Below are 12032 nucleotides of genomic sequence, written 5' to 3' on the forward strand. Positions count from 1 at the left end.
CGACGTTAACAACAACAAACATTTTAAAATTAGCTTTTTTTATTTTGAAGTTTCAAGTAAACGAATACTATACATTTAGGTTAAACTACATAAAAATCATTGCATTTACTGTCACATTCATTCAGCAGAAAATTGTCAAGCTTGAATTAGCGTAGTAATTTTTTCAACATTTTATAGTAAATTATACTCAAAGTAAAAAATAATATAAAAGACTAAAATTATAAACTAATTGAGATCACTTTTGATATATATTTAATCATATACGCCTGTTTTATATTTGGTTGGGGTAGCTGTAACTTTCATCTGTAGTATGTATATTTCATTATTTTAAGATTCACCTTAAGCATGCTCATTTTAAGTAACAAAATAAATAAAATAGTTTTTTTAATTGAAACTGTATTAAAATTACATTTGAAACAAACTACATCTACTAAACAAATCGAAATTTTTATATAGTTTACAATGTAAATATGCATTACAAAAAATGAATTGTATGAATGATAAATAATTAAGAGTTTGTTTTTAAGGGAACAGAATTTTGTGCAATAAAATCTGTAACGAAACTTGAGATGTTTGGTGGATGGTAATATTTGATAGTTGTATGAATCTTTTATTATAATATATATCTTATATCTTAAGCATGCTCATTTGTAAACATTATTGAATACAGCCATGACTATAACTTTGCTTCTTAATTATTTAAGTTGCATATTTACATCATAAACATAAAAAAACATACAACTGTAATGTAGGAAAAAGTATGTAACTACATACATTCTCATACAGTTCTACCTGTATTGAAAAATATATGTACATATATTTTTATACAGAGTATTGTAAATACAGCTACATGTAATGAAAAAGTGAAAAAGAACATTTTAATCAATGGCTAAAAGGCCAAACAATTCCTTAACGTTTAAGTTAATTGTTATCAATTTATTGATGAACAATTTGATTGATGATTCGAGGTTGTCGAAACCTTCTTGCGCGTGCTCTTTTCAAAGGTTCGAGGAATGTGTCGTCCAAAATGCTTGGGTGAACCTTCTCTGGCGAATAGCCGTTGGATCTCCTGTCAGCCGCTATCTTTTGATAGCAAGCAACTATGATACCTATAATGTGGTCGCTTGTTCTTTCCAACATAGTTTTAGTGGCTTTGTTGAGTTGCGTCAACATGAAGTTGATGCGTCCTGGCACAGAGCAGACGTAGTTCACTCCCATTGGTAGGCTCAAGTGGGACTTCAGACCCTGAGCGCCGATTTGGATGTCGTTCAAGTCTGAGGACTCCAGCAAGTTTCCTAACTTTGATGTGTAGTCAGTGTTGATGATGAACGTGCATAGGGTCGGGCTGAAACAGTTGAATGAATTTTAATAGTTCAATATCTATGCATTTAACGAGGCATTGCTTCTTGATTATGGTGTTAAACTATACTAGTTACTTAGAAACCGCAAGTATTCAAGAAATTTGTTAACAATTTCTTGAATGGGCTTACAGTTACTTAAAATTTGAGATAAAGTAAAATCCTAAACAAGAAAATAAAAATGTACTATTGTCGAGGTGAAGGGGCCCAATGAGAAAAAAATTGTAAGGGTATAACCTGTATAAAAGTATTGTATTAGAACTAATTAGTAATGGTAACATGTTCTAATTGAGATACTAATTTTACCTAAAGATAGAAACATCTCCATGAAGAGAAACTCCCAAAAATGTTAAGATTAACAGAGTATTTGGTATTTACAATAATTGTAAGGATAATTATTACAATTACAATGTCTTGAAATATTTAAAACTTAAAAAGTATACAAAAGTCCATCAATGGATTGGAGAAAATGGTGAAGTTTTGTAGGTAAAATAAAAATATTACCTAGAAATGGACAACAAGTAGTAGTCTTAAGAATAAGATTACCATTGGAACTTCATTTAATTCTTAAATATTTCCTAATCAGCCAGAGGAAACCTAACGTAAATCTCCAAAGTTTGGACTCTAGCAAAGTGGAAATATATACACTCTATTCAGAAGAACTTATCTGGGCATACTACAATAATTGTAAGGCTATTATAATTAAAATGGACTTGAAATTATCTAAAACAAGAAAGCTCAGCAATGAATTAGAAAATGAGAAAATAGTAGGTGTGGAGGAAATGAATAAACTACTTAAGAAGGTAAAATTTTTCTAGAAATGGAAACCAAGATACTATACATCTAGGACATTTGAAGAATATATTTAGATCATCAACACTTAATCATATTTAAACCAGTGTAATAAATTTTATAGTGCTTAGACAACAAAAATGTTTCTTAAGACCAAGAAAGTCGTCTAACTGCAGAGAAGTTCGCTGACTCATCTTACATCTTAGGCATTTCCTAACCAGGTAGAGCAAAATAATCGGAAGCCTCTAAACTGGAAATTTTTTTTATAAACAAATGAGTAGATGGCATTTACAGTAATTGTAAGGATAATTATTAGATTTAAAATGGTTTTGAAACATTTAAACCGAAAAAGTCAGTATGAAACTCCATCAGTGAATAAGAAAGTGACAAAATAATTAGTATGGAGGGATTTGTAGGTAATATACATATTACTGTGATAAACATAAACGTAAAGAATATCTAGAATATTTGAACAATTCATTTAAAATCTTCAACACTTAATCACTTAGACGACATAGATGTTTGTTAAGACCAAGACAGAAAACTACATACAAGATCGCTGATGAATTGGTTGCTTTATCACATTTCCTACTTGGTTATTTTTTATCCAGGTAGAGGAAAGCTAAGATTCCCTGAGTAGTGGACATCTACAATAATTGTAAGACTGATCATTACAGTTTCAATAAATTTGAAATATTCTAGCAAAGTGTACATATACATGTTTCTTGAAATGAACTTGAAATGGAAAAGTTTGTAAGTCCATCTATTCATCATAAAGTACAATTTGAACTTAAAGATGGAAATATAAGAATCCGCTGTACATACCTAGGAAGACTGAAAACTGTTTTTAAGACTTTCATCGCGTAGTCACGCATTGCATATTGATTGCAATTTTTGGGTTTCATGGAGACTATACCATCGACACACGAAGGAACATTGTTTAAGAGGAAATCATCACGGACATTATTCGAAGATGCCATTTCACGTAGTAGCACCAATACTAAGCAGGTACTTTCGAGTTGGGATACATTCAGTTCGTTATCGCGACAAGCCTTAAACCCTTTGTGCACTTCCTTGACGATCGCTTCCATGACGTTGGCAGTATAAAATAGATGTTCTGTCGCATCTTCGATTCTATTTCTGTTGGCGAACACATACGTGAGGGCATCTTGGCGGCAACTTTCAGTGACTATGTATAGGATGCGTCCGGTCTTATAATCCATGTGTCCGGTGAATTTTGTTAGGTCCCATTTAGCTTTTGCTTTCCTGAAAATTTAACTGGTGACTTTCGAGACAACAAACGATTTACGATATTCTTACTCGTTCAGGACCATGCCCCTCACTTGTGTGATTCTGGGTCCCTTGCGTCTTACTGGTAACCTGAAAAATACAAAAATTTTAAAATTAATGCAACCGTAAGGTTATCCTTCACTTACTCGTCATCGGATACGACAATTACTTCTTCCTTCATTTTGGAACTAAAGAAGTTATCAGTTTAACCTGGAAACAGATCAAAATGAACTATTTGAACTGGGTTGATGTGGGCTGCTTCATACATTGACAAAATAATTGTTGGGGTGTCCTGAAATGACATGTTTAATTCAAAATGGTTTAGTTGCCAGTGAAACCAACACTTGTTTTGTCATGTAATTACCAACTTAAGGTGGTCAAATTTAAAATATATAGTTTTTAATTATATTTTAATTTTGTGTCCTTATGCCTTTGGCAATACAAATATAAATTCTGTAAACATTAAAATTCTAATGTGGTGTTCATTTAAGTATTTGCTGACACATTTTATACCAGCTAGGTTCGCGCCATTTTTTATATATTTGGGCATTTGATTGACATTTTAGAACATTTTTTGACATGGTTGATTCTTTTGTGGTAACTAATAAGATTATACAATACTTTCATCAAAAGAAAAAAATCGAAACAATCTTTATGCACTTCTAATTTCGAGTTTGGAGGAGATATTTGGAAATATATGAGTATATTAAAAAGGAGAATCTAACAATATTTAATACTTTTATTGTTAAAATACATTAATTAATTTGATCGATTCTTTTGTGGTTACTTACTAATAAGATTTTACATTACTTTCATCAACAATAATCGAAGCAATCTTTTATGTATTCATAATTTCAAGTTTGTAGGAAATATTTGGAAATATGTCAGTATATTAAAAAGAAATATTGATCACTATTAAATATTTTTATTGTTAAAATAGATTAAATAATTTAAACAGTACAAAGGCACACTTTAAATAAAATTATTGGGAAGCATTGGAAAATTTACTTCCAGGTTGCGAAGCATAATTTTACGCAATGTAGTGCAACTGTGACCAGCAATGATGGCTTTGTCAAATGTTTTGTCCAACACCGATTGGGGAAACATAGCAGGCAAAAATGCTCTTGTTCCTTTATGGAGGGACAGTAATTGATAGCATCCAAGTACCATCACCACTATCCTTGGTTCTCGCTTTTCCTCCATCATCTTAACCGCTTTATTAAGGGATTTAATGAGGGTGCGTAGTATTTTTGGCTGTCTACATATGTTATTTCTAGTGGAATAGCTTCCTAATAGGGCACATATCATTCTTGCCCCTACGTACATATCCTGTGAATATATAGAGGTCACCAGGTACCTCGCAGTTTCGAGAAACTTGTTGTTTTTAAGGAACCTACTTAGCTTCTCACTGAAAAAGGCAAAACTCAATATTTACGACGCTGAATTAAATATTACATTATGTACTTTTCCAAGATTACACCCAACATTGAACCCATAACGCCTAACGCAAAATCGTGCATTGTCCCTTTCAAAACTTCATCGAATGACATCCACAACAGGCCGTCAATACATGCTACTTTCTTGTCCATGAGAAAGTTGTAGTCGAGCTCTGGGGCTGCCACAACGACTGTTAGAAGTTCTAGGGCACCACAAACCGTCAAAGTCTTCGTGGTGGTCAAATTGTCATTTATTATCAGCTCGTAAACGGATTCTATCTCTTCAATGATCCCATCGAACACGCTAGTTGTGTGAAAAAGTAGCTGAGGCAAATTACGTATATTTCTCTTAATTTCAACTATGTTATCGATGGCTTCGGGCCGCGTTTTTGAGTCGCACAACTTTAAAATTTCATCCTGAATTGAAATGTTATTTGTTTCGTTTGGCCTGCAAGTTTTCAGTTTGATTTCAGTTTTAGTTTTAAAATAAGTATAAAAACTTACATGTTTTGTGTATTATTGTTGGAAGCCATCTTTTACAACAGTTGAGGTTATTCGTCGAACAGTTTACTAAAAAATAATTGTTTAGTTTTGTTGCCACAACAGGTGCCTGTTATTAGTTTTTAAAACAATTGAAGGGGTGGAAAGCGGGAAATTCAAATTTAGGAATTTCAAAATGGAGTTTCATGATGGAATAATGATTCATCTTCATCATCAATGATTAAGAACAAGCTCTTTTCTATAAGGATAAAAGAAATTCACAGATATAAGTTTATATATAATTTATTGAAAAATATATTTCTAGACACTACATTATGTCCACCTATGATTTCTTATTGTATAAAAAAAGTCACAATATGTAAACTAATGGTTGCGTCAAAAGACAAAAATAAAATTTAGAGTAAAGACAATAAAAAATTACATTGTGCTAGTTACAACAACAAGTACCAAGAATTTGATAATATACTTAAGAGAGATGAATAAAGGAAAAAGAAGGCGCAGATGCCTTCTATATAAATGAAAAAACCCAAAAAATTAATCGAGATCAAGGATGCACAGATTATGGAGTGTAAAGGGATAGAATGGGGCGCCCTCGTTGCTGTATGTGAGGGTAGTCTTGAATGTTTCGCCCACTACAACATCCGGCATCATCTCAGCTATGAGGGTCGAAGTTCTGCTGTCGTATATCATGGCCTCATAACATCGTACCACTGTCGCAACTCCATTCGCTACGTTCGCCACTAGATGCTGGTCGCAAAACTCGAAAGTCTTCACCGAGTCGTTGAGGGCCTCAATTATTCTGATTATCCGTTCACGTAAATCGAACAGGAAGTTTATTGCCCATGGACAAGTTAGCAAGAGGAACAGACTCTTAGCTCCTATGTATATGTCGTCCGTATTGCCTGATTTGAGCATGTGCATTATGGTGTTGAAGAAGTTGTTTTTTAAAAATAACTTTGCTACCTTTTCGCTAAAACCCATACGAATTAGTTAGAACTTTACGAGCCAGTCACTTACCTATGATTTCTGAGCAATAAATTTGTAACGTATAAAGCGTGCCCATGGATCAACCACTGATTTTCGTTAACTGGTTTCAGTAACAACAGGCGGTTGAGGCACGCCAACGAGCTATCTTCGACAAAGGCAAAATCGAGTGCGTCGCAGCTGACGATGATCTTCAGCAATTTGAGTGCGTTACAAATGTTTACTAAATTATCATTGGTCAAATCGTTTGCCTCTATGATGGTGGAAGCCACCTTCCTTATAATCATAACGAACACGTCGGGTGTGTGGAACAAGTACTGCGCCAAATTCTCTTTATACTCGTATCTTTCGAGAACGTCGGCTATACCTGCTGAACATGTTTCGGCTTTGCCGATTGATTGGACCACCACGGCAAACTCGTCGAGGGCATGGGATAGGTCGTATTTATTCCTGAAACACGACATTAATTGTGATTTCTTGATTTTGCTTCGATCAGGAGTTGTTGATGTTTTATTTTAACCTATTGTTTGTTTTAAATAAGTCTGATTTGTGTAACCTAGCAATGAGATACATTAGGGGTTTGGCCTAGCTTCAAACTGAAGGGACTGGTGGATAAAGGTGCTAGGACTTGCTTACAATTTATCAAAAATACTATTTTCTGTCAGGATTGACAATCCGAGAAGAAATTTGAAAGATCTAACGTTATGTTCATACAAAAAATATATTAGAATTCTTACCGTGGTATTTCAGGAGTATTATTAGCTTCCTCGACTGAGGCTTCCTTATTAGCAGATCCATTACTGTTGCTGTATGCTGACATAGTTATAACTTTTTTAAAATTGTTCTGCTCTGAGAGGAATGAGAAGTTTTTTTTTTGACAGCGTTAGTTAGGATTGCCAACTATTACAACTCACCCCCACTCTAACAAAACTTCCTGCTTTTATAAAATAAAAATCTAATTTATTATTTAATTTTAATTGTTCAATTCCATTGACCATTTTAATAGCATAGCTAATTTTGATAAGGAAATATTTAAATTTTCTTAATATATATATATATATATATATTATATATATTTTTTGACTTTGACATGGGGGAAAAAAGGGATACAAAAACATTAGAAACCAAGCTTAATGGTTAAAGCAATTTTTCACACTTTTGAGAATTTTTCAAAATAGATTGCCTGACATACAAAATTAGACATGTTTTTACCTTCTGCTTGAAATTAAACATTATTCGATTCTTGAATAGTGTTATACTACTTTTTACGTGTTTTAAAGATATTTGTTTAATTTTAATACAGTGAATTATCTAAGGGTTAAATATACAGTTGAGAACAAAGAAATGTCATAAAATTTTAAATTTTAAACATTTTGTAAGATGGTTTATAAAATAATTTAAGACAAATTTTATCAGTATAAAAATATATTTCAATACTTTATATGTTTTTTTCTTTTTCTTAGAAACGACAGAGGTTTTACCTTAAAGGCACATAAGAGTCTGATTTGGTTGGGTAACAAATAGCACATTCAAATATATTGTTTGTTTTGTGGAACTATTTAACAATACTTTTAATAGTAAGAAGTTATTCTTAGTAGGATTTTTATTATTTTATTGATTATTTATTTAGTGATAAGAAGAAAACAATCATTAACATGAAACATCAGGGTCTAAATATGCAATGTTATTAACAAAGACGAAATAACATGCTCAACAATAAATGTGAATGTCAAACGATACTGGAACAGTGGCAACAAATTCCTGTTAACACATTGTATAGATGGTAGATTCTATGCCTAAAAGATACCAAGCAGTGATAAAACTCAAAGGTTACGCCACAAATTATTTAGATATTTAAGTTATTGTTAAATTTGTATGAATATATATAAAATATACCATACTTTTTTCCACCACTGTATATATATATATTTTAAATATGTGCTATATCTGTGATCAGCCACATCTATTTTAAGATCCAATTTAACTGGAAATGACTTTGATTTAAATACAAAATGAATAATTCTAGAGAGAATATAAAGTAATTATTTTAAATAAAATATAAAATTTTTGATCACATTTAATTGGAGATGTGAATTTTCTAATTAACGATAAAGAGTAGTATGCTATTTCTCTGACCAATGTTCTTTTAAAAAATAAAATCAAACAGAAATTATTTATTTATTTAACGAACGAGATAAACTTTAAATCTATACAAACACAAGTGATGGCGGAAAGCCACAACAATAAAATATTATACAGCTTCCACCCCTATAGAGGTGGGGAAGGCACTTAAACTAATGGGCGTACCCAAATAGGTAACAAGTTGTTATTAGTCAGACACAAATACCTGCTACTGGGATTAGTCAAATGACAAATAACTTACTGTTACCACGAAATGAATAAATTAAGTTAAACTTCGACCCCCAAATTTTGAAGCATGAAAGGGCGAAAGTGGATTGTGGATCCTCCCTTTATTATGGCGTCATTGAAGGTGGCGTCCATAATAGCCGGATGAATAAATTTCGGCATAAACTGGCGTGACTTCTTGCTGATGGCCAAATTCTGGTAGCACATTGTCACGGCAACGACAGCATGCGGATCCTGATCGTTGATAAGGGTTTCGACCGCGTTGTTGAGACCCTGGATCACCCAAAGCAAACGGCTGGGCTTCTGGCAAACATAGTTCAAGCCAATGCTCCTCATCATGCAGCGCATCAGCGACGCGGCTCCAATGTGGATTTTCTTAACGTCATCGGACTCAATTAGGTGCATGATCACCGGCAGGAACATGCTGTTGATGACGAAATTGGTGTACTGGAGACTGAAACGAGTTACGTTCACGAGTGAAGTTACAAATGTGTGAATAGTTAAGTTACCCAGGAGTGCGCACCAAAATTGCCATTATTCCGAGGGCCTCCTCGTGGAGCACTCCTTGCAATCCGTGCTTGGATTTGTTGAAGAGCAAGCCGAAAATGCACGAGACGAGGCTGTTTTCCAGGTACTGCGATCTGAGTTCTTTAGTGTTGATGACCACCTTCATCAGTCCCAGTGCGTTGCCCGTGCTCTCGGCCTGTGCCCAAGTCAAATTGTCCTCCTCAATGTGCTTGTAAACCGACGAGATAACCTTGGCAATCGACTCGAACACCCCCTCCGTGTAGTACAAGTAAAAACCCAAGTTTTTGATCGGCCCTTCCTTGTGCTTCTTCATCACGTACTTGATGGACTTCACCTCGTGGTTTATTTTGGCGATGGTTTTGATTTTTTCGTATAGTTTTTCGGGGGCTGGGAATACTTCACACCTAGCCAAATTCCATTCATTGTCATCGTGTGCCCTAGAAGTTTAAATTTAAATTAAATGTATTGCTTGAAGTGCAGCAGTGGTAAATGCTATAGTTAAACAATTTATATCGATAACTTTTATTAGTTCTGTAAGTGCTTATCGCAGGCATTCCATCTGTGAATCACGCTATTGAGTTGATAAAACTTTAACGATATTTACATCTTTAAACTTACACACGTACACCTGAGTTGCATAATTCTTATCGTGCCTTTTAACTTGTCGAATTATTATGTGTAAACATGATTTAAACTTACGGTGGGCATTCCTTGTTAGCCATGGGGCCGTCGTTGTTGGTGAACTCCGGTACGGTTGCGGTGGCCGGGTTATTTTTGGGTTTACTTTCAACGCGCTGTACCCTAAAAACACTACAATGTAAAACCTATATTAATATTATCAATCTACAACAATACAACTTTATAATATTGTTCTGATTGGGTGTATACTTGAATTTTGCTTAATCCACTAGTGAGTACTTACAGTCGACGTTCACGATTAATGGCGAAACAATGGAACAAATTCAAGTGATTTTTGGGTTCTGAATTTTCCGGAAGTTGGCCGCCATTTATAAACTTTTCCGTTTCCTCACGTCTGAAAGCAACAATTTTTCATTGACACTAACGGCAATAAATAATAACTTACACGCGATTTCTTGAGCTCATGGCATACGCATGAAACTTTTTTATGTGTTGGACACAAGAAGATTGCCCGTTGTCTCCGTTTTCCATTATTTTTCTTGGATTTTATGTAGACTTCAACCGGCACAACTGTCAAAGACGTGAAGCTAGAGTTTGAGCGTTGAACGACGAGCGTACTTTTGCGCTGCTTGTCGCCGATCAACTGAAGTGGGGGAAGACATCGCTGAATTCTTAAAACTAAATAAAATGATTATTACTACTTTTTATACTAGATTTTTATTTTTATGCGAATATTATCCGGAAATTTTGGTGAATGCGCAAAAATTGCGACGTTGCGAAAGCATCCACCATTTATAAAAATTAACATAATTAAATCAGTTTAAATTTTCAAATGATTCACCTTAATAATGTAGACAATGTAAAGAAATTAAAATGTGATAATTCTCAATTATTACACTATTATAATAGTATGATTAATGAACATCCTTGTTAGAAATGTACAGATAATAATTTATTTATCATTTTTGTTTTAGGAGTGAACAGCTTCTTCCCCAGAATAGTGATGGATTTTTTAATTTGTTTTACAACTAATAAAGTAAAATATGTATATTAATTTAGAGTTTTATTTATTAAATAGCACTTAACAAGAAACAACAAAATTAAATAATTAAAAAAAAAAATTTTTGTCACTTAATATCTAATAAAAAACTGATCATAACAGTTGTGATAAATACGCTTTACTTACTACAATATATTACTAATAAATCAAACAATAAGAATTTATTTAAAAATAATAATTGTTTACTAGTCAGAGACCAGAAGTTTCATTCACTTCATGGAATTATTCGATTGCATAAAATTCCGGTCTAGCATTTGAGTCTTTTGAGCTACCGATAATCTAAATATAACACAAATTGTGTATTTTAAATAGGTGTTTCGCTGTTTTAATAAAGTACAAATATAATATCGCTTTCAATATTATTTGTAATTATATTACAGACATTGCAATAATAATTAATTTAATTCGTAGTTCTAATGCTTGAACGTTTAGTGTCCGTGAAACTTATTTACTTGTGGAACAACTATGAGGTTATATTATTATATTTTGTATTATCAATTAGTTTAGACTAAAAATAGCCGTAATTAAGCGCTGTTATTATTTCCGGGACACATTTTACTAATTGTAACAAGATTCATGTCAAATGTCAAACCCTGTAAATCAAAACATGCTGAAACTATAAGTTGGATCAATTTAGTAATAATTCCCAATGTAACAAGGTAAATAGCGACGAGTTTCGTATGCATGTTTTATAAAAATAAATTCGAATCAAACGTGCACATGGTAATTATTTTAAATTGGATTTTAACCTGCTAAATCTAAAAATAGAGTTATACACATTGGCACAACTATTTCATGTTATAAAATGTAAATAGGTATGTCATTTGACAAAATCTTTCACCACGACGAATACGCCGTTAAATCTAATCAGAAATTACCGTTTGCAGCAATAAAACATGCCTGGAAAAGTGAAGGTGAAAATAATATCAGGCAAAAATTTGCCTGTGATGGACAGATCGAGTGACACAACAGATGCCTATGTCGAAATCAAATTGGGCAGCACCACATACAAAACTGATGTGTGCAGAAAGTCCTTACATCCTCAATGGAATTCTGAATGGTACAGATTTGAGGTAA

General features: G+C 33.1%; 6 protein-coding genes across 13 annotated transcripts in view; 1 reads left to right on the forward strand and 5 right to left on the reverse strand.

The window, feature by feature from the left end:
• LOC109594712 (C2 domain-containing protein 5) overlaps positions 1 to 12032 on the forward strand; it is a 32490-nt gene that overhangs the window by 637 nt on the left and 19821 nt on the right. For 3 of the 6 annotated variants that reach the window (XM_049970419.1, XM_049970424.1, XM_049970423.1), the window contains exon 3: positions 11843 to 12028. In XM_049970419.1, the coding sequence (XP_049826376.1) occupies positions 11852 to 12028 (177 nt within the window). In that variant the 5' untranslated portion in view covers positions 11843 to 11851. Of the gene's footprint in view, positions 1 to 11349; positions 11426 to 11456; positions 11679 to 11842; positions 12029 to 12032 lie in introns of those variants that run through there. The other 3 variants (XM_049970421.1, XM_049970420.1, XM_049970422.1) reach the window with 3 other exon arrangements.
• Positions 581 to 3161, reverse strand: LOC109594693 (uncharacterized). The gene is made up of 2 exons (XM_020009930.2): positions 2976 to 3161; positions 581 to 1345 (listed from the first exon to the last, which is right to left on the reverse strand). The coding sequence occupies exons 1-2, from the start codon at positions 3128 to 3130 to the stop codon at positions 937 to 939; spliced, it is 564 nt and encodes a 187-aa protein (XP_019865489.2). The 5' UTR covers positions 3131 to 3161; the 3' UTR covers positions 581 to 936.
• Positions 3132 to 3739, reverse strand: LOC126264135 (uncharacterized). Its single transcript, XM_049961603.1, has 5 exons — positions 3707 to 3739; positions 3587 to 3650; positions 3471 to 3530; positions 3203 to 3416; positions 3132 to 3161 (listed from the first exon to the last, which is right to left on the reverse strand). The coding sequence occupies exons 2-5, from the start codon at positions 3619 to 3621 to the stop codon at positions 3132 to 3134; spliced, it is 339 nt and encodes a 112-aa protein (XP_049817560.1). The 5' UTR covers positions 3622 to 3650; positions 3707 to 3739.
• LOC126266451 (uncharacterized) lies at positions 4305 to 5410 on the reverse strand. The gene is made up of 3 exons (XM_049970439.1): positions 5381 to 5410; positions 4905 to 5324; positions 4305 to 4848 (listed from the first exon to the last, which is right to left on the reverse strand). Exons 1-3 carry the CDS (start codon positions 5407 to 5409, stop codon positions 4413 to 4415), a joined length of 885 nt encoding a protein of 294 aa, XP_049826396.1. The 5' UTR covers position 5410; the 3' UTR covers positions 4305 to 4412.
• On the reverse strand, positions 5644 to 7269 carry LOC109594694 (uncharacterized). Of its 2 annotated transcripts, none has more exons than XM_020009931.2 (3): positions 7099 to 7269; positions 6395 to 6811; positions 5644 to 6347 (listed from the first exon to the last, which is right to left on the reverse strand). In XM_020009931.2, the coding sequence occupies exons 1-3, from the start codon at positions 7179 to 7181 to the stop codon at positions 5912 to 5914; spliced, it is 936 nt and encodes a 311-aa protein (XP_019865490.1). In that variant the 5' UTR covers positions 7182 to 7269; the 3' UTR covers positions 5644 to 5911. The 2 variants fall into 2 exon arrangements, with proteins under 2 accessions (XP_019865490.1, XP_049826390.1); XM_049970433.1 differs by lacking the exon at positions 7099 to 7269 and adding an exon at positions 6882 to 7064.
• Positions 8401 to 10863, reverse strand: LOC109594713 (uncharacterized). Of its 2 annotated transcripts, none has more exons than XM_049970430.1 (5): positions 10341 to 10863; positions 10179 to 10289; positions 9956 to 10057; positions 9238 to 9693; positions 8401 to 9182 (listed from the first exon to the last, which is right to left on the reverse strand). In XM_049970430.1, exons 1-5 carry the CDS (start codon positions 10424 to 10426, stop codon positions 8771 to 8773), a joined length of 1167 nt encoding a protein of 388 aa, XP_049826387.1. In that variant the 5' UTR covers positions 10427 to 10863; the 3' UTR covers positions 8401 to 8770. The 2 variants fall into 2 exon arrangements, with proteins under 2 accessions (XP_049826387.1, XP_049826386.1); XM_049970429.1 differs by having other exon boundaries at positions 9956 to 10066.

Source organism: Aethina tumida, chromosome 1 (genome assembly GCF_024364675.1).
Source record: "Aethina tumida isolate Nest 87 chromosome 1, icAetTumi1.1, whole genome shotgun sequence".
NCBI lineage: Eukaryota > Metazoa > Arthropoda > Insecta > Coleoptera > Nitidulidae > Aethina > Aethina tumida.